This window comes from Canis lupus, chromosome X, assembly GCF_048164855.1.
Source record: "Canis lupus baileyi chromosome X, mCanLup2.hap1, whole genome shotgun sequence".
NCBI lineage: Eukaryota > Metazoa > Chordata > Mammalia > Carnivora > Canidae > Canis > Canis lupus.
This window is the reverse complement of record NC_132876.1, coordinates 67,905,613-67,930,044: the sequence shown is the minus strand read 5'-3', so window position 1 is coordinate 67,930,044 and position 24,432 is coordinate 67,905,613. Positions and strand designations below refer to the sequence as shown.

The window sequence follows — 24,432 nt, the reverse complement described above, 5'->3', positions numbered from 1 at the left end:
CATCTACTACATGGTGAGAAGCTTTTGAGCTAGGAAGAGGAATGTAACTTTTTGGAATGCCTGTTTATGGAGGTTAGGAAGAGAAAAAGATGCCAGAAAGGAGACAAAAAAGAAATAGTTGGGTGAGAACAAGTTTAGTACAGTTTTGCAGACATCGAGGGATGATGTGGGTTACAAGAAGGGAGAGGCAGTAATAATGTCATTGACACTAGGAGCACACTGGTACTTATGAAAAAAAACAAGGCAGAGGAGGAAGCTAGATTGCAAGGGGTTAAGGAGTGAAGCCAACACTGTCAAGTGTAGCTTCCTCTTTGAAGAAATTTAGTTGTGGAAGTAAGGAATTAGTGTATCAGAGGATATAGAGCTCATGAGTAATTATTTTTAGGATAAAAGAAATGCATATGTTTACAAACAGAGGGGAAGGAGTCTGTGGGGCTGTAGGAGTTGATTGAAATGTGAGATCATGACAGGTTGGCAATATAAAGAGGAAATGTGATTTGTCCTGGGCCTTCATGGATAGGCAATGAAAGGATGAGGGCAGGATACGGGCCTGCCAACTGACATCCTAAAATCTGGACTGAAATAAGATGACATAAAAATGAATGGGGCTGTATTCTTTCAGATATAGCAACAAGTAGCTGAACACTTGACCACACTTCTAAATTGGAAACAGTATTCTCATATGGCATACAATGTGGCAAGATGATTCAAGTACAGAGAAAGATAAACTGTTGCAATGAGGCTCTGAAATTGGCAGCATATTCCAGCAGCAAATCTCACAGGGTGGCTGGACCCTTGTTCATGATTAAAACAGAGCACAAACCATGCTACAGGTCCCTCATCTCAATTTTCCACATGTTTAATACCCATATGGTCCTTAAATTGGGAAGAAAACCCTTCCCAAGGCACTGGAGTTGCAGTTGGAGGACTTTAAATTCAAAGGAAGTAGGTTGAATTTTGGCTCCAAAGGGTTCTGGTGGGGATCCCCAGGTGGCTCAGTGGTTTAGCACCTGCCTTTGACCCAGGGCATGATCCTGGAGACCCAGGATCAAGTCCCGCATCAGGCTCCCTGCATGGAGCCTGCTTCTCCCTCTGCCTGTGTCTCTGCCTCTCTCTCTGTCTCTCATGAATAGATAAATAAAATCTTAAAAAAAACAACAACAACAAACCAAAGGGTTCTGGTGTTGTGACCCTGGGTAAATTACTTGATTCACTTTCTTCGACCATTATTGCTAAAGGTAGTTTTGAACCAGCAGGGTCAGGTTAGGCTATGCCACTTCTTTTGGTGATCTTTCCTGTCTTCACTTGCTGGCAGAAACAGGCAGAAGGGAAGGCAAACACAATAAAAAGGCACTACTCCTTTGGCTACCTTCTTTGTGCCGATTGCCCACCACCCCATACAATCTTCCCACTGATGCCTCAACTGTACATAACAGACTGACCCTTGTTTTATTGTCTTTTCCTTGGAGACTGTCATTGTTGAGAATGTGTACTCTGGAGTCAGACTGCTTGGATTCAAACTCCAGCTCTACCACTTCCAAGCTGTCTGATCTTGAACTATTTGCTTAAATGCTCAGCACCTCAGTTCCCTCATCTGTAGGATGGGGATGACAACAGTTTCCATCTCACATGGCAATTGTGATGACAGAAGAAGTGGGTTCGTGCCAGCTGCCTTATAACAATGTTCATTCGGTAAGCACTCGCATATTGTTTATTATTTAAGAGATATTATGCCAAATAGTCCTTAATTTTGAGGGAAAAATCTCCCCTCACTGTTTCCTTACCCCCATACCACTACTGCAAGGGTACTGCTTGTGGTTTGAGAATAGGTCCTTGGCTTTTAGGCCTAGCCTTAAAAGAAATCAGACTTCTGCTAAATATAGGGCAATCATATCATCCAAACTGGGACACTTTTGAGAGTGACAAAGAGTGCTATTAATAATTATGCCAGGACAACAGGCATAAATGGAGACTGTCCTGGGCAAACCAAGACCTAAGGTTACTCAAGCTTAATAGGAAATGAAGACTTAATGCGGACAACATTGTATTTATCTCCATTGCATTAGTGTAGGTACTAGGTATTTGGCAAGTGTATAGGGGGACAGTAGGGGTTTTGTGAGTTGTGGCTAAGAACAAGAACTCTTGCCCAACTAGTTGCATAAAATTCCCAGTGTCATAAAACCTAATTAACCAGGATGCGACTGGAGACTGGTTCATCCTACTGAATAAACCCTCACTTGGGGCAAGTAGGTGGCTCGGTGGTTGAATGTCTGCCTTTGGCTGGGGGCGTGGTCCCAGAGTCCTGGGATTGAGTCCCGCATTGGGCTACCCCCAGGGAGTCTGCTTCTCCTTCTGCCTATGTGTCTTCCTCTCTCTCCATGTCTCTCATGAATAAATAATTTAAAAAAATAAACCCTCACTTGTTACACAAAGGTTAATAGGTAGTATAAACAAGATTCTTCCAAAAATTTATAATACTCAGGAGAACAAGGTTTTTGGTACCCTCCACTGGTACAGAACACCATTTGCACACAGTTGTAATTCTGAGTAAAAAAATCAGTCTTTTTTATTCATCAGAATAGGTCTCCCTATTGTTATGATGAGCACTGGGTATTATATGTAAGTGATGAATCACTAAATTCTACTCCTGAAACCAATATTACAGTATATGTTAACTAATTTAAATAAGAATTTGGAGAAAAAAAAGAACCAGTCCCCTAAAGATGTCAATAAGCCCATTTTAATTTAGTGAGTCTCGTTTGCATGAGTATGTGTTTGAAAGATAGAAGTGCATTTCTTTACATATGTTATGTAACATATAATATAATGTATAATATCATATAATATAATGTATAATATACAATTTCCATATTAGTATTATTCTACTTTGACCCTAATTTTAAAAGATTTTATTTATTTATTCAGGAGAAACACACACACACAGAGGCAGAGACATAGGCAGAGGGTGAAGAAGGCTCCCTGTGGGGAGCCTGATGCAGGACTCGAACCCAGGACCCTTGGATCATGACCTGAGCCAAAGGCAGACGCCCAACTACTGAGCCACACAGGTCCCCCCTACTTTGACCCTATTAATGAACTTTGACTGTACTGTACAATTAGAGTATATAAAAGAGAGCCACGAAATAAACTCCAATCACAAAAACACACAAAGTTTTGCACACTGGCATCAAACATAATTTAATTGGACATTCCAATTTTTAATTCTATTTTCAAAACATAAGGGCTTAAAAAAAAGTCCGAAGTGTCTTTTAGTATCACATGCTTAACATGAACAAAATACAAATTAAGTTTTCTAAAAAGTTGCTTTAAATGTCAAGTAGCACTGCATGGAGAGCATAGTGACAGGCAACTTTAAACACAGGGGAAATGCAGACATCAGTGTCAGTTCAGGCAACTTAGCATGGAAGAGAGTGGGGGTTTTCACCTGTGCCGCTCCAGACATACTTCTTGTGGTTGGGGTACACTTGCAGCCAGTGAAAAGACAAACAGTTTCAGAACAAATTGTAAATTATTTTTACAAGGGACCAAAAAAATCACATAATCTGAAAGCTACTTACTGTGTGTTTCCATTTGTTCTAAGAGACATACTAAAAAAGGTTGGCCATCCTCTCTCATTTCCCCTGTTTTCTATTACCCTACTTACTATGCTCACCTATTCATGTACACAAAAGATTGTCACTGGTTCTGTGAGAATTTCTTAGAGTACTCCCCATCCCTACCCTGAGTCTTGGAGAAAAATCTGAAGGATCTGAAAGAAAGGAAATAATTAAAGTAGGAAGTTACCTGAGTGCAAACAGGAAAATTAGAAGAGTCTTTTCACATAAATAAGGGCAAGGAAAGTGCTATGCAATAAATACTGGTTTCCCTCCAAAATTCGTATCTTGAAGCCTTCATCCCCAATACAATAGTATTAGGAGGTGGAGGCCTTTGGAAGGTAATCAGGATTAGATGAAGTCATGACATGACAAAATTAGTGGCCTCATTAAGAAGAAAAAGAGATGAGGGTGCCCGCCCTCCCCCCTTTCTCTGCCATGTGAAGTCGCACAGCAAGGAGGTGGCCATTTTGGCAAACCAGGAAGATGGGCTTCACCAGGTGTTGAATCTGCAGGCACATTGGTCTTGGCCTTGTCAGCCTCTAGAAACGTGAAAAATAAATGCTTGTTTTTGATGGCACCCAGTCTACAGTATTTTGTTACAGCAGCCCAAAATAAGACAGAGTTAGGTGAAACATTCTTCAAACAAGGCTATCTAAACCCGGGACTGGGGAAAAGGACTCAAGGATTCCTCTACTGCACCTGCTCTGTCAGCCCAAGGCCACAGTCACTACCATCCACATAACACATATTTACATAGTCAGCCAAATGTAGATACAGATAGGTATACAGACACATCAAAAATTCCCATGTCTGCTTAGACACGTACCCAAATGCAGGTATTGACAAGAAGCAGATATCAAAATATGCATAGCTCTGAACACTAGAGGCAAGTGGGGGGGGAGTGCAGGTGAGGAGTTTAAGAACAGATGGGAGGGCAGGGAGTTGGTGGTGGGTGGGGTGCTGGATGCTGTAGAAGGTGAGTAGGTGAGTGAGACAGAAACAGGTAATGACCACCAAGGAAGGACTGCTTGGTAAGGCACCTGTAGACTGGACTGCTGGATTCCTTTTTGCCAAAGACACAGACTTCAATTCCTGTGCGTGTTGTGTGTGGGCCAACTCTTCAGAGGCGAAAGTTGGTGCACAAGGCTCTCTTCGGGGCACTAACCTACCTGATTCCCTCTCTGCTCCCCAGGTGTAAGACAGCACACAGGCATCTTCTCTTCTCCCTTCCTTTTTGGAATTGGACTCCTGGCTCCTGGGTTATTCTGCATTTTCTGCTGTGGATACATCTCTGAGTACCAACAATCTTCATAAAGTGTGATTTCAGTTATTGATATAGAAATTTTTAAATATAGACACTGAACTTGCATTTTTTGCTTTTTCCCCAAAGGGAGAGTAGCAATTATGTCTGCAGATACAGAGAAGGCAAAAGCAGGGACAATAATTCTATACAGAGAGGAGTTCATCACTCAGTGGGGGCAACATGTGAGTAAAGAAGGAAACCATGATTTGGTATTCTCTTTTCCCCAGAGAAGGCACTTAGAACAGACATTTCCAATTTATGGCAGTATAAAATCCAACAATTTAGGGTTTACCCACTTGAGATAATGTCCCAAAGTGCCCACCACTCATTCACATGATAAAACTATACATAAGAACCACCGAACTGTAGTAGTAAGTTATTATTAATACCTGCTCTCCACACAGTAGTTAATAGACCTAGAGAATAAAAAACACATGCAAACTCTCATGGTTCATGAAAGAATTAAGGCCTACGGATGAAGTGCCTGGGTGAGCATAGTCCTCCAGGCCAGGGGTTCACTTCTAAAGCAATTGGTTTATCGGAAAAATTCATTCCGCCTCTTGGGTGGGATGGGATGGAAAGGGGCAGGGTAGGAGTGATCAGGCCAACATATCTCAGTTCCATGCACAATCAACCGAGGCAGGAACCAGCTGTCAAAAGGCTCCCAGCAGCCAGGGCTCAAAGGCCTCACTGCATGGCACAGATGCTGTGGGGCAGGAATTCCTGTACGTAGGTGGCAGCTGCCTTGGAGAGGTAGGTCATGGTGCCAAACCTGCCACTGGGTGCGCTGTCATACAGAAGAGTACAGATGCCAGACGCAGGATCCTTTGCCAACATGGTATCATCTGCACCGAGGGTTTTCTGTTTGGTTTTTAAGGGTGGGAGAACACAAGGGAAAGGAAAAATTACTAATCCCACTACTTAAAGTCCTGATTAGGATAACTCAGAGCCTCCACCCCATCACCAACTAGTTGGATCTTAGGCTGTTTAGGTAGGAAGGGACCAGAGTTATGTACAAAATGTGAAATATTAATTTCTGTACATGCATTTTGTATTAGATACCCAAATCCTATGGCATTATTTTAAAAGTATTAATTGCTTAAAATTGTTGAAAGGTAAACACAACAATTAAACGAGTTGTAGAGTCAATTGTTAATACCTATAAACCATCCCAGAGGAACTTTGGTCTGAATCTTCCTAGTACTACTGATTTTGGCATGTATTATTTTATCTTGTGTTTGGTTATTATTTCTTTCTAAGTCAACTTAATTCAAACAGACTAGAGTCCATGCCTAAAAGGAATCACATTTTCTATTACACAGACTAACAGCAATCTGGAATATTTAAAATTAGGACCGTCCTGGAAAATCAAAATAATTTTGATTTCTTTTGCACTGCCCCCACAGTGCCTAACAGGATGAAATGCCTATTACATATTTTGGAGATTTTCCTATTGACAACAGTGCATGCCCTTCACCTTAGTAGTCCTATTCTTTATCTAGGAACCTTTTGGAAAGCTTTTGATTAAATAGTTTGCATTTCCTAAATGTGGCTAATTTCCTGGAAGAAGGTACACTGAGAAAAACTTTTTAAATGTAGAATTAAAAGGCTCCCTTTAATATTTTCCTATATAGGTTAGTAGCAAATGCAAAAACAAAACCAAAGCAAGGCAAAATCAAATCTTCTCTTTTCCTTAATAATCCAAAAAGGATATGCTATCCAATAGACTCTTATTAAGTCCTTCTTGCTATAGAAAGTCATGGGATAAGAAGATTGAAATATGATGAAAAGCATAGAAACCTCCTGCAGAGTTCCAGGCAACTTTACTATCTAACACAATCATAAAAACACTTGGTGAAAGATGGAGGTCGTCCCACCGCCCACTTCTTCTGCAAACAGTGTTCAGAGCCACTACAAAGAGGGCCCAGAGAAGAGCTATGAGTAAGAGGGCACAAGAAAGTGACTTTGGCTGCGTGAAGAGTTCTGAATGCAGTTAGGTTAGTGTCCTACATTCCCCTTTGAGAAAACAACAGGTTTGCAGTTTGCCTACCTGTTCTTGAAGGAACAAGTCATTAGCAATATGCACTATTTTTTCCACAGCAATGATGCTTCCGATACTATGAATTTCAATATCTGCCATCATGGTGAGGACAAGGATGGCTTCTACCAGAAGCTGGCGGTACTCAGGCTGAGGTACACGATTCAGGACAGACTCCACATGAACAGAGAATTTAATCTCGCCTGGAGTCATCTGTGATAGAGAAACAGAAAATCAATTCCTAAGAGCCCATCATCCAGGAGGCACCTCTTCTGAAAGGCAGTAAAGGCACTGGAGTCAAGAGCGCTGCTCAGTCTTCTTTAAAGTACTGGAGTGAGTAAATTGGTTCAATCTCTTTGGAAGGCCAATCTGGCAATGCATAACAAGAGTCATAAAAGCACTAGTGCCCTCTAACCCACAGTTCTATTTCTGAGAGTTCATCCTAAGTTAATAATTCAAGAGAGAAAAAAGCCCTATGTGCAAGAGTATTTATAGCAGCATTAGTCACAAGTATAAAACTGAGAGTAATCTAAACATGGGACTGGTTGTGTAAATAATGGCACATCACGGAACAGCAACTTCCTGAGTTTTTATAGAGCCATTTAAGAGAATAAGTAGGACAACTGTGCATAAAAGAAAATTTTATGCAGAACTTAAAATTGTATTTACATGATGACTAGAGTTATGCAAAAACATTTATATTCTGCTAGATTAAAATGGGCATGAAGAAATAAGTTATTTTAGGGTGAAGGGGATTGAGGAATAGTTTTTGGTAAAATTGTGTGAGTATAGACTTTAGGGTGAAACTGTAGATTTGGACTTTAAAGACCAGGGTTCAAGTCCTATCTTTGTCAGTTACTAGTCCTATGACCTTGAACAATTCATTTCTCTAAATTTGTTTCCTTAGCTGTAAACTGGGAACTACAATCCCTTCCTTAGCTGTCTCACATACCTGTGTTGATGATCAAATTAAAGAATGTGTGAAGGTACTTTGAAGATTCTTAAAGGTACCATTCAGGTATGTATTGTTATTAATTATATTAACATTTCAACCTTGCTTAAAAGCAGAGAAAGGACAAATAGAGGACACAGTGTTCTTTATTAGAGGAGAGGCTTACAGGCAAGAGTGAAGCCCTGAAGCATAGCATTAGCTTTTTGCACCCGCCCCTCCAACCATTATCTGCAACAACTCCAGTGTTTTTGAGAATTTTCTTTCCAATCTTACTATTCCTAATTTGCTAATTCTAGTTCCTCTGTTGATTTTGTATAAAGTCAATTTCTTTTTGTTAAGAAGATTTTATTTATTTATTCATGAGATACACAGAGAGAAAGGCAGAAACATAGGCAGAGGGAGAAGCAGGCTCCCCGAGGGGAGCCTGATGCGGGACTCGATCCTAGGACCCTGGGATCACGACCTAAGCCAAAGGCAGATGCTCAACTACTGAGCCATCCAGGTGCCCCAAGGCTATTTCTTTATAATTTCTATGTGACTGGGCAAAAAGGAATATATAAAACCACCCGATAATACATGTCTGTGGTTTATAGCAAGTTTTCCAACCATGGTTATAAATCAGACTCATTCTAAGGATTTCTTTTAAAGTACAGATGCTCAGGCCCATCTCTGGAGATTTTAATTTGCTAAATTGGAGTTGGGAGCTCAGGTTGCTGTGGCACAGAGTTAGAGGTGAGGACTACTAGTTCATAATCTAAAAGTCTAGAAGCATCTTACTAGAGAAAAGTGGGGGATTAGAAGGATGGGGGCATGAGATGTCATCCATTCTTAGATTTCTATCTTGTCTGCCCTCTCCAAATCTGGCAACACTCACATAAACCAGCCTAATTTAGTCAACCATTAAGCAAGGCTGTCCTTATATAATTAATATAATACATAATTGCTCTCTCATATTCCCATTCTGTTTTTAAAGAACATTCTCTCTTTTCTTCAATGCATTTCATGTTTATTTAGACTCATAGAACCATTATTTTTAAAAATGATCACTGCGTTAGCTACACAAACCATCAATCACATATATGTGAAAGACACAGAATCTCACCTCTCTAGTGGTTGAAGAAGGAAGAACAAAACCTTCCACAGAGAGTCCATGACACTGCAAAACAGCAAAAACATGATGTCACCAAGGATATGCTGACAACTGGGGGCCTGTAAGGAGACACTTAGTATTTCTAAGTGTACTCCATGAGGTAGATGCTGAGTAATCATAGGCCAGTGAAGAGCACTATAGCCCAAGTGTCCTTGCCAAGGGGTTATGATTACTATGTGGCAATAAGCAGGGTTGGACTACAAGACATGCAAGATTTACCCTCTATTTAAAGGAGTGGAAGGGATATAGAGACAGTCTACCTTCTGGGAGAGGCTAGCCCCAAACATTCAGAGACTACCAGAGAGAATATCATGCTAGGTCCCAGACTCATCACAAATAGGTTTTCAGAAAGATTTTTAGGCTGAATAAAACTCAAAATCTGCATCTTCAGACAGGCATAGTTGCTTTTTCTAGTTAGGGTCCCTCCATCAGCATTCTTCATGCCCTCACCCTACTGTACTTTTTTCTATAGTATTGCCATCTTTTAACATTCTACATAATTTACCTATTTATTATGTTTACTATTTACTGCTTGTCTCTCCCTAGCAGAATGTAAATTCCATAACAACAGAGACTGTTGTCTATTTTGTTCTTTACTGTATTGCTGTGAGCAGCTAGGACAGTGTCCAGTGCACAGTAAATGCTCAAGAAATATACAAATGAATGATATTTTATCTTCTCTCTCACCATCAACTCAATTATTAAAAAGCAATAGGAATTAATGACTTGCCCTTTTAGATGTCAAATAAATCAAAACAATATATATTAAGCCACAGACAAAGATTCCAATCCCACAGGTTTACTGACTCTGGTACCAGACACTTCTATCCCAAGTTTCATATGCCAAATAACAGTCCTTGCACAGAGAATTACTAGTCTGCAAATGTATGTGCAAAGTAATTATGTTACATTCATACTTTAAAACGAATGGAATGAAACAGCAGAGGACATTTGTTTTTCCTCTCACATCAGGATTTCATTTCATGTTTTGATTATGCCACAAAATACTCAGTCTTCCTAGTCATATTTAAATGTTCCTTTTCTTATATTCTCAAGGCCTTGTGGTTTTGCACCTTTATCATAACACATTTTGGGTTTGCATCATAGCTCCTGTTTAAGAAGATAAGTATGGATTAAACTCCTTAGTGACCAGAACAGATACCTTCCATGGTATCTGGGGTAGAACAGCACTTACTACATGTCTGTGGAATCTAATTGTGATAGCCCAGGCATCACTGCACAGGTAAACTACCTGTCTGTAGAAGTTAGACGGAAGAAAGCAAGTTTTAAGTACTCTTTGAAAAGAAGATTGCCATAAACATCGGGGTGCAGGTGTCCCGGCGTTTCATTGCATTTGTATCTTTGGGGTAAATCCCCAACAGTGCAATTGCTGGGTCGTAGGGCAGGTATATTTTTAACTGTTTGAGGAACCTCCACACAGTTTTCCAGAGTGGCTGCACCAGTTCACATTCCCACCAACAGTGTATGAGGGTTCCCTTTTCTCCGCATCCTCTCCAACATTTGTTGTTTCCTGCCTTGTTAATTTTCCCCATTCTCACTGGTGTGAGGTGGTATCTCATTGTGGTTTTGATTTGTATTTCCCTGATGGCAAGTGATGCAGAGCATTTTCTCATGTGCATGTTGGCCATGTCTATGTCTTCCTCTGTGAGATTTCTGTTCATGTCTTTTGCCCATTTCATGATTGGATTGTTTGTTTCTTTGGTGTTGAGTTTGATAAGTTCTTTATAGATCTTGGAAACTAGCCCTTTATCTGATATGTCATTTGCAAATATCTTCTCCCATTCTGTAGGTTGTCTTTGAGTTTTGTTGACTGTATCCTTTGCTGTGCAAAAGCTTCTTATCTTGATGAAGTCCCAATAGTTCATTTTTGCTTTTGTTTCTTTTGCCTTCGTGGATGTATCTTGCAAGAAGTTACTATGGCCACGATAGCCAACTGTGGAAGGAGCCTCGGTGTCCAACGAAAGATGAATGGATAAAGAAGATGTGGTTTATGTATACAATGGAATATTACTCAGCTATTAGAAATGACAAATACCCACCATTTGCTTCAACGTGGATGGAACTGGAGGGTATTATGCTGAGTGAAGTAAGTCAGTTGGAGAAGGACAAACATTATATGTTCTCATTCATTTGGGGAATATAAATAATAGTGAAAGGGAATATAAGGGAAGGGAGAAGAAATGTGTGGGAAATATCAGAAAGGGAGACAGAACGTAAAGACTGCTAACTCTGGGAAACGAACTAGGGGTGGTAGAAGGGGAGGAGGGCGGGGGGTGGGAGTGAATGGGTGATGGGCTTGGGGGTTATTCTGTATGTTAGTAAATTGAACACCAATAAAAAATAAATTAAAAAAAATAAATAAAAGATAATCAGTGTCTGAAAGAAAAAAAAAAAAAAAAGAAAAGAAAAGAAGATTGCCAAAGCTGGTAGTCAGAGGAATCAACTTTTACCTTTCTAAAAGATCACCTGTTTCTGTACCTGGAAGAATATCAGTGTGCTAAAAGGAGAAACATAACTAAAGGTTTTGAAGTCCTGGATGAAATTTTCTTCAGGTCCTTGCCAAGGGCGATGAAGTGGCACCTAAGAGACTATAAATGAAACCTATGAACAAGTACAGTGGTCTTCTTGGCCCTCTAAAACTGTCACAATCATAGTGGTGTGACATCCCCTTAAGTGTCTTTGGCAAACTAGGCCTTTGAAAGAATAACAAAAATTGGTCACACCAACAGAGTCCTCGGACCATTAGCATCATTATGATCTTGCATTTATTTAGTAGTTTTCACCCAAGAAAAAATAGAAGTTAAGCCTTCTTACACTAGCTCCCACGATACCACAGTCATTTTACAATAGCATCAGAGCATTGCTACAAATAACATTTTCCACTCTACAATAGCTACAAAAAGTGGGCTCTTTGTCACCAAATTTGATACAGAGCAAATGTATCACAGTATCCAACAATGTTCAACTATGGCCAAAAGCAGAGAAGTGATGATTTTTGAAATCTAATTTATAAACAATAATATAAAAAAGACTAAGTCTTACATAATATCAAAATAACAAATCAACTTCATTGATTAGGTCTTTTTCTAGGCTTTGTCCATAGGAGTATATGACATTTACATAATTGTAGTGATGTCACAGTCATGTCATATTTCAGCCAAGGAGACTGAAGATATCAAGGGGGAAAATAAATAGACATCTGCAATGTGTTATGCTCACCTTCTGTAAAACTTTCCATACTTTTTGATAAAATCCAACTGGGACTCTGTTCAGTGCTCCATCTAGCCGCCTTCGGCGTTGCCACTGACCTTGACGATCTTTAGATGTCTGTTGACCATATGCACTAGGAAAGGACCCAATACTTGGAGCCACAGATGGTCCAGGTGACTTGGGAGAAGAGGAGAGGAAAGAATAGAAAGCAAAAGTCATCTCTGTTCCTCTGATAAAGTATTATAGGCATGGTGAATAATGAACACGCTAGAATTAGAAACCACATATTAAGTATAATACCCAAGATAAATAAGTCACAGTGAAGCAGTAGACCTCTGAATAGCTAGAAACAACGTAAACTGGTACCATCCTTTTAGAAAGCAATCTAGTGATACTTACAAAAGAGCCATAAAAATACTGATCATCTGGGAGCTTCTTAGGTGTCTCCTTCCTTGGTTATCTCTCTGTTAAACTTCTAGCTGGTCTATGGTTTAGTTTGTTGCTTTTATGGGCTATAAGACAAGCCTCAATCAAATTAAAAGAATTGAAATCAGACAAAGCATGTTCTCTGACTACAATGAAATTAAATTTAGAAATCAGTAACAGAAGGACATTTAGGAAATTTACAAATATGTGGAAATTAGACAATACACATCTAAATAACTGGTGACTTAAGAAGGAAATCACAAGGAAAATTTGATGACACTCTGAGATAAATGAAAATGAAAATACAACATATCAAAACTTAAGGGATGCACTAAAACAGTGCTTAAAGAGAAATTTACGTTATAAATGCTTCTATTATGCCTGGATGGATTAGTCAGGTAAGCATCCAACTTTAAAAAAAAAAAAGGCATCCAACTTTTGATTTTGGCTCAGGTCATGATCTCAGGGTCGTGAAATCAAGCCCTGTGTTAGGCTCCATGTCGGGCATGGAACCTGCTTAAGATTCTCTCTCTCTTTCTTTCTCTCTCTCCCTCTGCCCCTCCTCCCTCACCCCCAACGTGTGCTCTCTCTTACTCTCCAAAAAAAAGTTTTTTACTCTTGCTACTTTTAATCAGCATTGCACTGGAGGTTCTATCCAATGCTATTAAGCAAGAAAAGAAATAAAAATCATCCAGGATGGAAAGGAAGAAGTAAAACTACATCTGCAGATGACATGATCATATATAGAAGGAATTCATGGAAAAACAATTAGAACTAATAAATGAGTTCAGTAAAATTGCACAATATAAGATCAATATAAAAACCAATTGTATTTCTAAATAGTAGCAATCAACAGTCTGAAAATGAAATTAAGAAAACAATTTCATTTAAAATAGCATCTGAAAGAATAAAATACTTAGGAATAAATTTAACAAAAGAAGTGTAAAACACATACTCTGAAAACTGTAAGTCATGTTGAAAGAATTTAAAGACCTAAATAAATGGAAAGATATCCCAGGTTGATAGGTCAGAAGACTTAACATTGTTAAGATGGCAATACTCTTGAAATTTATCTACAGATTGAACACAATCTTCATCATAATTCCAATTGGGTTCTTTGCAGAAATTGACAAGCTTATCCTAACATTCATATGGAAATTCAAGGGACCCATGAGAGCTAATACAATCTTAAAAAAAAAAGAAAGACCAAAGTTGGAGTTGCCTTAATCTCTTCAGTTTAAGAAATTGATTTAAGAAATCATTACTTTAAACCAAGGAAATTTAATCCAAGATCAGTCTTCCTAAAATGTAAACTTCATGAGGGAAAGGACCATATGTGCTTTGTTCCCTATTTTATTTCCAGTGCCTGGCATAAAATTGTTAGTCAATTAATATTTACTAAACAAATTAATAATCAGAATAATAGCTAATCCAGTGGTTTTCAAACTTAAAGGTGCATGAGAATCACCTAGAAAGCATATTGAAACACAGATTGCTAGGCCTCACTCATGCCTTTCTGATCCAGTAGGCCTAGGGTGGGGACCAAGATTTTACATTTCTAAGAAGTTCCCAGGGGATGCTGATACCATCTAGTACAGTGCCTGGCACATAGTAGGCATGCAATTAATTAGTTGAAAGAATAAATGCATAAACAGACACCTAACAAATACTTAATAAATTGAATTTTGCTTTCTGAAATGGAAAAGAGGCTGGAGTTGAACTGCCTTCCTTGCCCTTTTGGGAAAACAAATGGAAAGATTTTACCTCTATACATGAAGTTGATTTATACTTATTTTAGTTTTTGATTCATTTGTTTTCTTTTTCAGTCAGGGTATGGCATGAATTATATAACAGCACACTCAAAGCACTTGTGATTGGTATATAATATAACAGCAGTTACCAGAAAAGACGGTGACATCAAATCTATACCCAAGGGATGACCACCATTGGACTATAAAAAAAATTGAGAAAATAAGATTTTAAGAGTGATGAGGCAAGGCAAACATTTTTTTGTGTTTTAAAAAGTTATTAGTAGAGTAAAATTACAGATAATTCAAGTAACTAGCCAGTATGATATTTAAAAAGCTGATGAAAGAGCCTTACTCTAGATAGAAGTCATGGTAAAGGGTAAAAAAACCCTTCCTTTAAAAATATGTTTTCCATGATCAGAAAAAAGGGAATTGGTGAGTGGTAGAGACGAGGATTTATTTATTTTTTTAAAAGATTTTATTTATTCGTGAGAGACACACACAGAAAGAGTCAGAGACACAGGCAGAGGGAGAAGCAGGCTCCATGCAGGGAACCCGACGTGGGACTCGATCCCAGGTCTCCAGGATCAGGCCCTGGGCTGAAAGCGGTGCTAAACTGCTGAGCCACCAGGCTGCCCAAGACAAAGATTTAGAACAACATAAAATATCAGAGAGGCAGGTAAGTGTGGAAACCAATAATTAGAAATTAGAAAGTAATGAAAATTTACGGCCTTCAATCCTCTAAATTACATTCTTAATGATTTGGGCTTTCTTGAAGTCCTATAGATAGTGGATGTGTAAAAAAAAAAGAATTAAATGATATAGCTGGATAGGTCAAGTTCTTAATATCATAGTAATCTAGCTGGGAACACAGACTTCAAGTTCTAAATATATAATGAACTTGTAAGTAATACTGTGCAACTCTAAACAACTGGAAATGTTTAGCCAATCATCTTCAGCCAAAACAAGGATTGTTTACCAACAGTATCAGTTTAACTCTTTAGTATGAGGCACAGTTCTTTCACCTTTCAGATTGGAAAATGTTCAGATTATCCAAATTATCTGCGAAAAAACCTGGAGTGATGAACATTTTTCTATTACAAGGCCCTTTCTTATTCCATTCAGTTCTTGCCCTTGCATAATATAAATATGAAAACTTTTCTTCAAATTGAACTTCAAGCATTGGTCTCATTCTTGTCCTAAATGGTTCTGACTACTACAAAACCCCAAACAAACAAACTTTCCATTTTGTCTCTCCTCTTCCAGATGTGCTTCAATTCTTCAAGCTACCATAAATTAATTTTGAAGGCAGGAGGAGTAGTTTTAAGATTTTCATAAGAAGTGCTACTAGGGGAGACCAAATCAGTACCTTCTCAGCTTAGATACTCTGAAATCACGTTTCCCAGAGTTTTGAAAGAAGTTATGGAGGTTTATATTAAGTATTTCTTTGTAGAGCATAATAATTTGCCTATTTTCATCCATAGTGAAAAAGTAGTGACTAGGCTACAGTATGATGTTTGATGACTCCCACCAACTCCCAGACTGACTTAGATGTTTTTTCCTGTATGTGTCCGTACACCTTTTGTATACCTCTATCATGACAATGATAAAAATCTAATTTGAGGACAGGACCTGAAAGTAGAGTTTTTAAAAGTCCCTCCCCTATCCTGGGGTTTTCCCTAGTATCTGTTCTTAAAAGCAAGGAATTGGAGTCTAGTTTCATAAAGAAAATTAATTCCAAAATTATATGTTAATTCTAAAAAGAGGAACAACTTCTTGTTATCAAAAACAAATTACTTTCCTCCTAAAATTAGCAAAATAGTTTGGTCCAGAAAAGGAAAGCTATCCATAAAATGAATACTACAAAAGAGAATCAAACAAGCTACTGTGTAGTTTGTTATCTTATTTGTAAAAAGGCCATGGGCTCATGCATGTTATATAGAATAAAGGCAGGTTAAATTATGTTAAAGGATCCCTAGTTGTTTCACCTGACTCTCAGTTGAGACAGATAGTCTACGAAATTCCACCTGAAAAAGAAATGGCTCCAATTAAATGCAGGATGTGAAAAAAATACACGATCCCAACAAAGTCTGATTTCAAAAGAATGTTAAGCATGACAATATCCCAGCTAATCTTTCAAGATAGCCCAAGATGTCTTACCTGCTTTATCTCACTTTTTAATTGCATTATTCCAGTTCGTTCTGTTTTGGTTGCTCCAACAGCACCAATCTCATGGATAGAAATAGCAGGGCTAACATTTGAATCAGTGGGACGAACTACATAGCACGACAGATTAAACAGAAAGTGAGAGGATAATCAGGTTCAAATTACTTTCTCCACCATGCTTAAAAGACTTAGATATATGTCCTCCTTTTAGGTTAATAATAATAAAATACAACTAATCAACTACAACCTTGTTATTCAAAGTGTGGTCCACAGACCAGCAGCATCAGCATCACCTAGGATTTTGTTAGTAGAATCTTGGGTCACACTCCAGGCCTACTGAATCAGTTTGCATTTTAGCAAGTTCCCCAAGTGATTCTTATGCACAGTAAGGCTGAAGAAGCACTGCTTTATAACTTTCCGTTACCACTCTAGGGTCTAATATCCATTCATCTGACATTAAGTATTTATTTATCCTAAGCCTAAAAGTTGAGCATGACCTTTTTCATTTGCCCCGTTTTAGATACTTGATATCAAATACCACTGCCAAACCACCAAGTGCAGGTGTAGGCTTAATTTTTGATGGACCCCAAGATGTATCTGAATTCAAAGGTAAAAAGATATATCAGATGCACTGTAACAGCTACATATTCATAGACATACCACTGTAATTGCTACTGAATTACTGCCAAATGGAATACAAAAAAAGTTCCAAATGATGGGCTTGTTTGTTGTCCTACAGTAGGGATTTAGGATAATGTAAAGGAATAGATAGAACAGTTCAAAGCAAAACATGATAGTAATCTACTTTGATGATATATCATTTAAGGAGAAAAAAGAGACATAGAGTAGTTTCCAAATCTTGTTACAGAAGACAGCTTTGCTTTTAACTGTTTCATATATTGAGGTTCTATTTAGTTGGGGGAAAGGTTCCTCTGATAAAAGAAACATATTTTAAAATCAATGAGACAAAACTAACACTCTAAAATGGAAATGCTGTAACTAAATCTTACCACTTCGTTCCACTCCAAACTCCTTGCCACTGAGAATGTGATGCAGGAGGTTCTTCATGGCTGAAGGACTAAGATTCATTAGGCTGTCTGTGGCTTCCTCAGCTAGTCATCAGAAATGTTAGGACATTGTTAGTGTATAGAAATGCAGTTGACTTCTGTGAATTGATTTTTATAACCCGCCGCTTTGCTGAATTCCTGTATGAGTTCTAGCAATTTTGGGGTGGAGTCTTTTGGGTTTTCAACATAGGATATCATGTCATCTGTGAAGAGTGAAAGTTTGACTTCTTTTTTTGCCGATTTGGAGCCTTTTATTTCTTTTTAATGTCTGATTAATGAGGCTAGGACTTCCAGTACTATGTTGAACAGCAGTGGTGAGAGTGGACATCCCTGTCATGTACCTGACCTTAGGGGAAAAGCTCTCAGTTTTTCCCCATTGAGGATGATATTCGCTGTGGGTTTTTTCATACATGGCCTTTATAATATTGAAGTATGTTCCCTCTATCCATACACTGTGTAGAGTTTTAATCAAGAAAGGATGCTGTACTTTGTCAAATGCTTTTTCTGCATCTATTGAGAGGATCATATGGTTCTTGTCCTTTCTTTTACTAATATGGTATATCACATTGATATGCTCATGTTGAACCACCCTTGGAACAAAGGCCAGGGGAACAAAAGCAAGAATGAACTATTGTGACTTAAGATAAAAAGCTTTTGCCCAGCAAATGAACCAGTCAACAAAACTAAAAAACAACTTACGGAATGGGAGAAGATATTTGCAAATGTCTTACCAGATAAAAGGTACTAACCTTTTATCCAAAAATCTATAAGGAACTTAATCAACCTCAAACCCCCCAAAATAAATAATCCAGTCAAAAAATGGGCAGAAGACACGGACAGGCATTTCTCCAAAGAAGATATACAAATTGCCGACAGACACATGAAAAAATGCTCAACATCACTCAGCATCAGGGAATTACAAACCAAAACCACAATGAGACTCCACCTCATACTAGTCAGAATGGCTACAATTAACAAATCAGGAAACAAACAGATTTTGATAAGGGTGGAGAGAAAGGTGAACCCTCTCACATACTTGGTGGGAATGCAAGCTAGTATACCCACTCTGGAAAACAATATGGAGGTTCCTCAAAAAGTTAAAAATAGAGCTACCCTACAACCCAGCAATTGCACTATAGCTATTTATCCAAAGAATACAAACATAGTGATTCAAAGGGGCACCTGTACACCAATGTTTAAAGCAGCAATGTCCACAATAACCAAAATATGGAAAGAACCCAGATGTCCATCAGCAGATGGGTGGATTCATCAGCAGATGAATGGATAAAGAAGATGTGGTATATACATACAATAGAATATTACTCAGCCATCAAAAAAACGAAATCTTACCATTTGCAACGACATGGATGGAACTAGAGGGTATTATGTTAAGCAAAGTAAGTCAACTAGAGAAAGATAATTATCATATGGTTTCACTCATATGTGGAATTTAAGAAACAAAACAAATGATCATAGGGGAAGGGAGGGGAAAATAAAATAAGATGAAATCAGAGAGGAAGACAAACCATTAGAGACTCTGAACTATAGGAAATAAACTGAGGGTTGCTGGAGGGTAGGTGGTTGGGAGGATGGGGTAACTGGGTGATGGGCATTAAGGAGAGCACTTGATGTAACAAGCACACAAGCGATGAATCACTAAACTCTACCTCTGAAACTAATAATACACTATATGTTAATTAATTGAATTTAAATTAAAAAAAGAAATGTTAGGACAGAGGACTATAGTTGGTCTGCCATATCCACCCTATTTTTTCTCTATTTCCTATCTTTCTTAGAACTTCTGAGTCACTTGATTGATTGGAAAAATAGATAGATTTAATTTTTAGCACCATACTGTTAGTACTGCAATAGATTCTTAGTAATTTAAGGACTAATCCAGTTTACAGGTTAACCAGATTCTTGATTTCTTCTTCATCCTCCTTCCACACCATTAGGGTACTCAGCAGAATCTTTATTTGAAGGTTGAAAGAATGAAAGGAGAAATATAGAACTGAAAGCCAGTCAGAGAAAAGCAATGAATATATACATGCAGATGGATTAAAATAATAAAAACTCAGTCTGCAAATATAGAGACTAAAAAGAGAATAGATATGCATCTCTCAAACCATGAAGAATATCGAGAAGATTGGACTTTTAAAAAAAATCATTAACAGACAATACTCGCTTCAGCAGCATATATACTAAAATTGGAATGACACAGAGACGGTTAGTTTGGCCCCTCAGCAAGGATGACATGCAAAATTTGTGAATTGTTTCATATTTTGTAAAAGATTTGTACTCTGAAAGCTATAAAACACTAAAAAATTGGAGATGACACAAAGAAATTGAAAATCATTCCATGCTCATGGATTAGAAAGAACAAAAATTGTTAAAATGTCTATACTTCCCAAGGCAATCTACAGATTTATTGCAATCCCTATCAAAATACCACCAGCATTTTTGACAGACAATTCTAAAGTTTGTATGGAACCATAAAAGATTCCAAATAGGCGAAGCTATCTTGAAAAAGAAAAGCAAACCTGGAGGCAACACAATTTCAAGTTATATTATAAAGCTGTAGTGATCAAGACAGTGTGGTACTGGCACAAAAATAGACACATAGATCAATGAAACAGAATAGGAAACCCAGAAATGAACCTACAACTATATGGTCAACTAATCTTTAACACAGCAAGAAAGAATATCCAATGGAAAAAAGACAGTGTCTTCAACAAATGGTGTCAGGAAAATTGGACAGCAACATGTAAAAGAATGTATCTGGACCACTTTCTTACACCATACACAAAAATAAATTCAAAACGGATGAAAGACCTAAATGGGAAACTGAAAATCATAAAAATCCTAGAAGATAGCACAGGCAGTAACCTCTTTGACATCAGTTGTGGCAACTTCTTTATAGATGTATCTCCTGAGGCAAGAGGAACAAAAGCAAAAATAAACTATTAGGGCTACACCAAAATAAAAAGGTGCTGCACAGCAAAGGAAATAATCAAAACTAAAAGTCAGGCTATGGAATGGCAGAATATATCTGCAAACAACATATCTGATAAAGGGTTAGTATCCACAATCTATAAAGGACTTATCAAACTCAACATCCAAAAAGCAAATAATCCAGTTAAGAAGACATGAATGGATATTTTTCCAAAGAAGACATAAAAATAGCCAACAGATGCATGAAAAGATGCACAACATCACTGACCATCAGGGAAATACAAATTAAAACTACAATGAGATACTACCTCACACTTGACAGAGTAGCTAAAATTAACGCTGGAAACAACAGGTGTTAGTGAGGATGTGGAGAAAGGGGAACCCTCTTACATTGCCAGTGGGAATGCAAACTGGTATAGCCACTCTGGAAAATAATATGGAAGTCCCTCAAAAAGTTAAAAATAGAACTACTCTACGATCTACCAATTGCACTACCTAGGTATTTACCCAAAGGATATGAAAATACTGATTGGAAGGGATACATGCACCTTGATGTTTATAGCAGCATTATCAACAATACCCAAATTATGGAAAGAGCCAAAATATCCATTGACTGATGAATGAATAAAGAAGTGGTATATATCTTTGTGTGTGTGTGTGTGTATGTACATACATATATAGTGGAATATTACTCAGCCATCAAAAAGAATCAAATCTTACTATTTATAACGATGTGGATGGAGCTAGAGAGTATTATTCTAAGCAAAATAAGTCAGTCAGAGAAAGACAAATATATGATTTCACTCATATGTGAAATTTAAGAAACAACACAGATGAACACAGGAGAAAGAAAGAGAAAACAGACTCTTAACTATAAAGAACAGACTGAGGGTTACTAGATAGGAGGTGGGCAGGGGATGGGTTAAATGGGTGATGGGTACTATGTAAGGCACTTATAGTGATGAGCACAGGGTGTTGTATGTAAGTGATGAATCACTAAATTCTTGGCCTGAAACTAATATTACTCTGTATGTTGACTAACTGGAACTTAAATAAAAACTTTAAAAAGGGGCAGCCCGGGTGGCTCAGCAGTTTAGCGCTGCTTTTAGCTCAGGGCGTGATCCTGGAGACCCCGGATCGAGTCCCACATCGGACTCCCTGCGTGAAGCCTGCTTCTCCCTCTGCCTGTGTCTCTGCCCCCCCCCGTCATGAATAAATAAATAAAATAAAAACCCTATTTCTTTCAAAAAAAAAAACTTGAAAAAGAAAAAAAATCACAGTTAATAAGAGCTTACTACATGTAGGTCATGACTTTACGCAATGCTAGTAACCAACAGTTATGACATGGGTTTTGACCTTGAGAAGCTGAACGACTATTTGGGAGAGATTACACATGCAAACAAGATAAACAACAATAAAACATGGCTATACTAAGTGCCAAATGAGAAGTACAGACAACGAACGTTTTGGAAATAAGAGGAGACATTAATCTCCAGGGATGGTGATGGATAAAATACTGTGAAAGTAGTAAAAGGTAGGGGTCAGACTGTCGAGGGTCTTGAATATCAGACCCAGGGATCTTGACTTTATTGCATAAGAAGTAAAGAGCCATAGTTTTGATGAATCCACAGGGAAAAAAATCAGTAATAGGCAATTAAAGAAAAGTGAAGAATGTTTGGATTTTTTCCCTTGTTGAGGTTTATTATTAAATAATTAGACCCTAATAAAACACCCCTGCATATCATAGCTAGAAAATATATATATATATATATACACATATATATGTGTGTGTGTGTGTACATATGTATATATATACATGTATATACCTTCTCCAGAGGGTGGTCATAAAGATTATGTATGTAAACATAAAGCAAAAAGCACAGTCTGACATATGGTAGGTAGAAAATCATCATTAGCTCTTTTATTTTTTATTTATTTATTTTTCATTAGCTCTTTTAAAGGGTTATTTTAATATAGATTATCTTATGTAATTTAGGTTAGACTCAAGCCAATAAATTTAGCTATTTGTTAGTAGCTCAATTAAAAGCCTTTCAGGGAGGGGCACCTGGGTGGCTCAGTGGTTGAGCATCTGCCTTTGGCTCAGGTCCTGATCCCAGGGTCCTGGGAGCCTGAGTTTGAGTCTCACATCGCATAGCTTGCTTCTCCCTCTGCCTTTGTCTCTGCCTCTCTCTGTGTGTGTCATTCATGAGTAAATAAAATCTTTTTTAAAAAGCCTTTCAGGGAAATGTAACAGAAATAATGGCTAAAATTGAGTTTTGCAAATCCGATTTCATTTTTGTACCATTCTTATTGAAATCAAATAAATACCAATGGAAAAAATAATCCTGTCATGCCGGGGAGGGGGGGTCCCTTTCCCTCCCTTACACTTTATACAATTTTGTGCCACAGCTTCCACAGGCCCCTGCTTTTCTTCTAACTAAACCTGTTAACTTGCCAAATATAACTATAGTTAATTTCTTTTTTTTTACTATAGTTAATTTCAAAGAGAGTTCTGTCAGATAAATATTAATAGAAATATGGCATTCCTTTATTCAGTCCTGTTGTTTACTAGACAGAATAATGACAGTATGGTCACTGCTTCAGTGACTTAATCTGGGGTCGAGAAGCTGCACTGACTGAGTCAGAATCAAACTGTCTGTCACACTCAAATTTGATGCACACTTAGGCTCACTCTAGGAGTTAGAAGGAACGTAATGTGGAGTGCAGAGCCCCCAAGAGGTGAAATATTGAAGTGCAGAGCTAATACATAAATTTGTCATATCAGTCTCATGATTTGTATACAGGTTGACTAGCATGGGAACAAGATTGCTATATGCAGCTTCTGAGCTACTGATAAAATGTTTTCACTTTCTTTACCTCCTGATCCAAAATTCAATAGACCTACATTAAAAGTGAATTCTGCCGAAAATAGTCATTAAGTACCTGAGCATCGAAGGGAATGGGCCAGTTCTGTTGCCATAACTTGTATGATTAGACCAATTCGAAGTCGAAACATTTCAGCGAAGAGGCCAGGCTGAGTTCGCATATACATGGCTAGATATACCATTATTTCCTGTGCATGGAATGAGTATAGAAAAAATTATGGTCCAAGTTTCACAAAGCCCACTTTGTAGTCTTTGGAAATTGCCAGATCAATTGAAAACAAAAATATTGATCACCATATCAGGTGTCATAATTCTGCTCACCTGTGTAAGGATTGAGATGCTCATGTCCCCTTCACTAGCCTCATCTATCAGCCGAGTGAGCACTTCATAGGGCAGAGGTCTGAGGGAGAAGACAGTGAAGAAAGACAAAATTCTGTGACTATTTAGCTTAAATACACGAAGAAAATTAAAAAATCTTCCAAGTTCAAGTCACTGCTTCAATATCTCATCATCACTACATTTGGTTCTTTCAGTCTTTAAAGTTCATTGCCTCCCCATTCCACTTTGGCCTGTTATCAACTCAGGAGAGCTCTACTCTCTCCTCTCTAAACCTGGATTGCCCTTCTACTTCAAAATTTTATTTAAAACTCACCCCATGAGGTCATTCCAGATCAGTCTTTCATGGTTAATTCTTAACATATGACAAGTAACTATTATGGCTAGAAAGTAATAGACTAAATTTAAGCTGTGCCTTTTGGAAACCATTTTATTACTTTATGATCCCACCTTAGTTATATTGATTATGTTTCATCAATTTACACACACACACACACACACACACGCATATGTCTTCCCACACTTCTGGCTTTCCTGCTCATACTAAGCGCCCTGGGGGAA

General features: G+C 38.0%; 1 protein-coding gene, 1 long non-coding RNA gene and 1 other non-coding gene across 12 annotated transcripts in view; 2 read left to right on the top strand and 1 right to left on the bottom strand.

The window, feature by feature from the left end:
* Positions 1-3,172: 3,172 nt before the first annotated feature.
* Positions 3,173-24,432, bottom strand: part of PHKA1 (phosphorylase kinase regulatory subunit alpha 1) — a 179,887-nt gene continuing 158,627 nt past the window's right edge. For 4 of the 10 annotated variants that reach the window (XM_072816673.1, XM_072816677.1, XM_072816675.1 and 1 more), the window contains 10 exons: positions 23,857-23,935; positions 23,594-23,723; positions 17,642-17,743; positions 16,626-16,741; positions 16,454-16,492; positions 14,618-14,668; positions 12,301-12,468; positions 9,013-9,066; positions 6,971-7,171; positions 3,173-5,781 (listed from right to left, as the gene is read on the bottom strand). In XM_072816673.1, the coding sequence (XP_072672774.1) occupies positions 5,608-5,781; positions 6,971-7,171; positions 9,013-9,066; positions 12,301-12,468; positions 14,618-14,668; positions 16,454-16,492; positions 16,626-16,741; positions 17,642-17,743; positions 23,594-23,723; positions 23,857-23,935 (1,114 nt within the window). In that variant the 3' untranslated portion in view covers positions 3,173-5,607. Of the gene's footprint in view, positions 5,782-6,970; positions 7,172-9,012; positions 9,067-12,300; positions 12,469-12,690; positions 12,817-14,617; positions 14,669-16,453; positions 16,493-16,625; positions 16,742-17,641; positions 17,744-23,593; positions 23,724-23,856; positions 23,936-24,432 lie in introns of those variants that run through there. The other 6 variants (XM_072816676.1, XM_072816679.1, XR_012026448.1 and 3 more) reach the window with 5 other exon arrangements.
* LOC140627985 (uncharacterized) lies at positions 7,154-11,098 on the top strand. The gene is made up of 3 exons (XR_012026449.1): positions 7,154-7,291; positions 7,866-7,976; positions 10,990-11,098. It is a non-coding gene; the product is annotated as an uncharacterized lncRNA (long non-coding RNA).
* On the top strand, positions 19,876-19,983 carry LOC140628888 (U6 spliceosomal RNA). Its single transcript, XR_012026818.1, has one exon. It is a non-coding gene; the product is annotated as a U6 spliceosomal RNA (small nuclear RNA).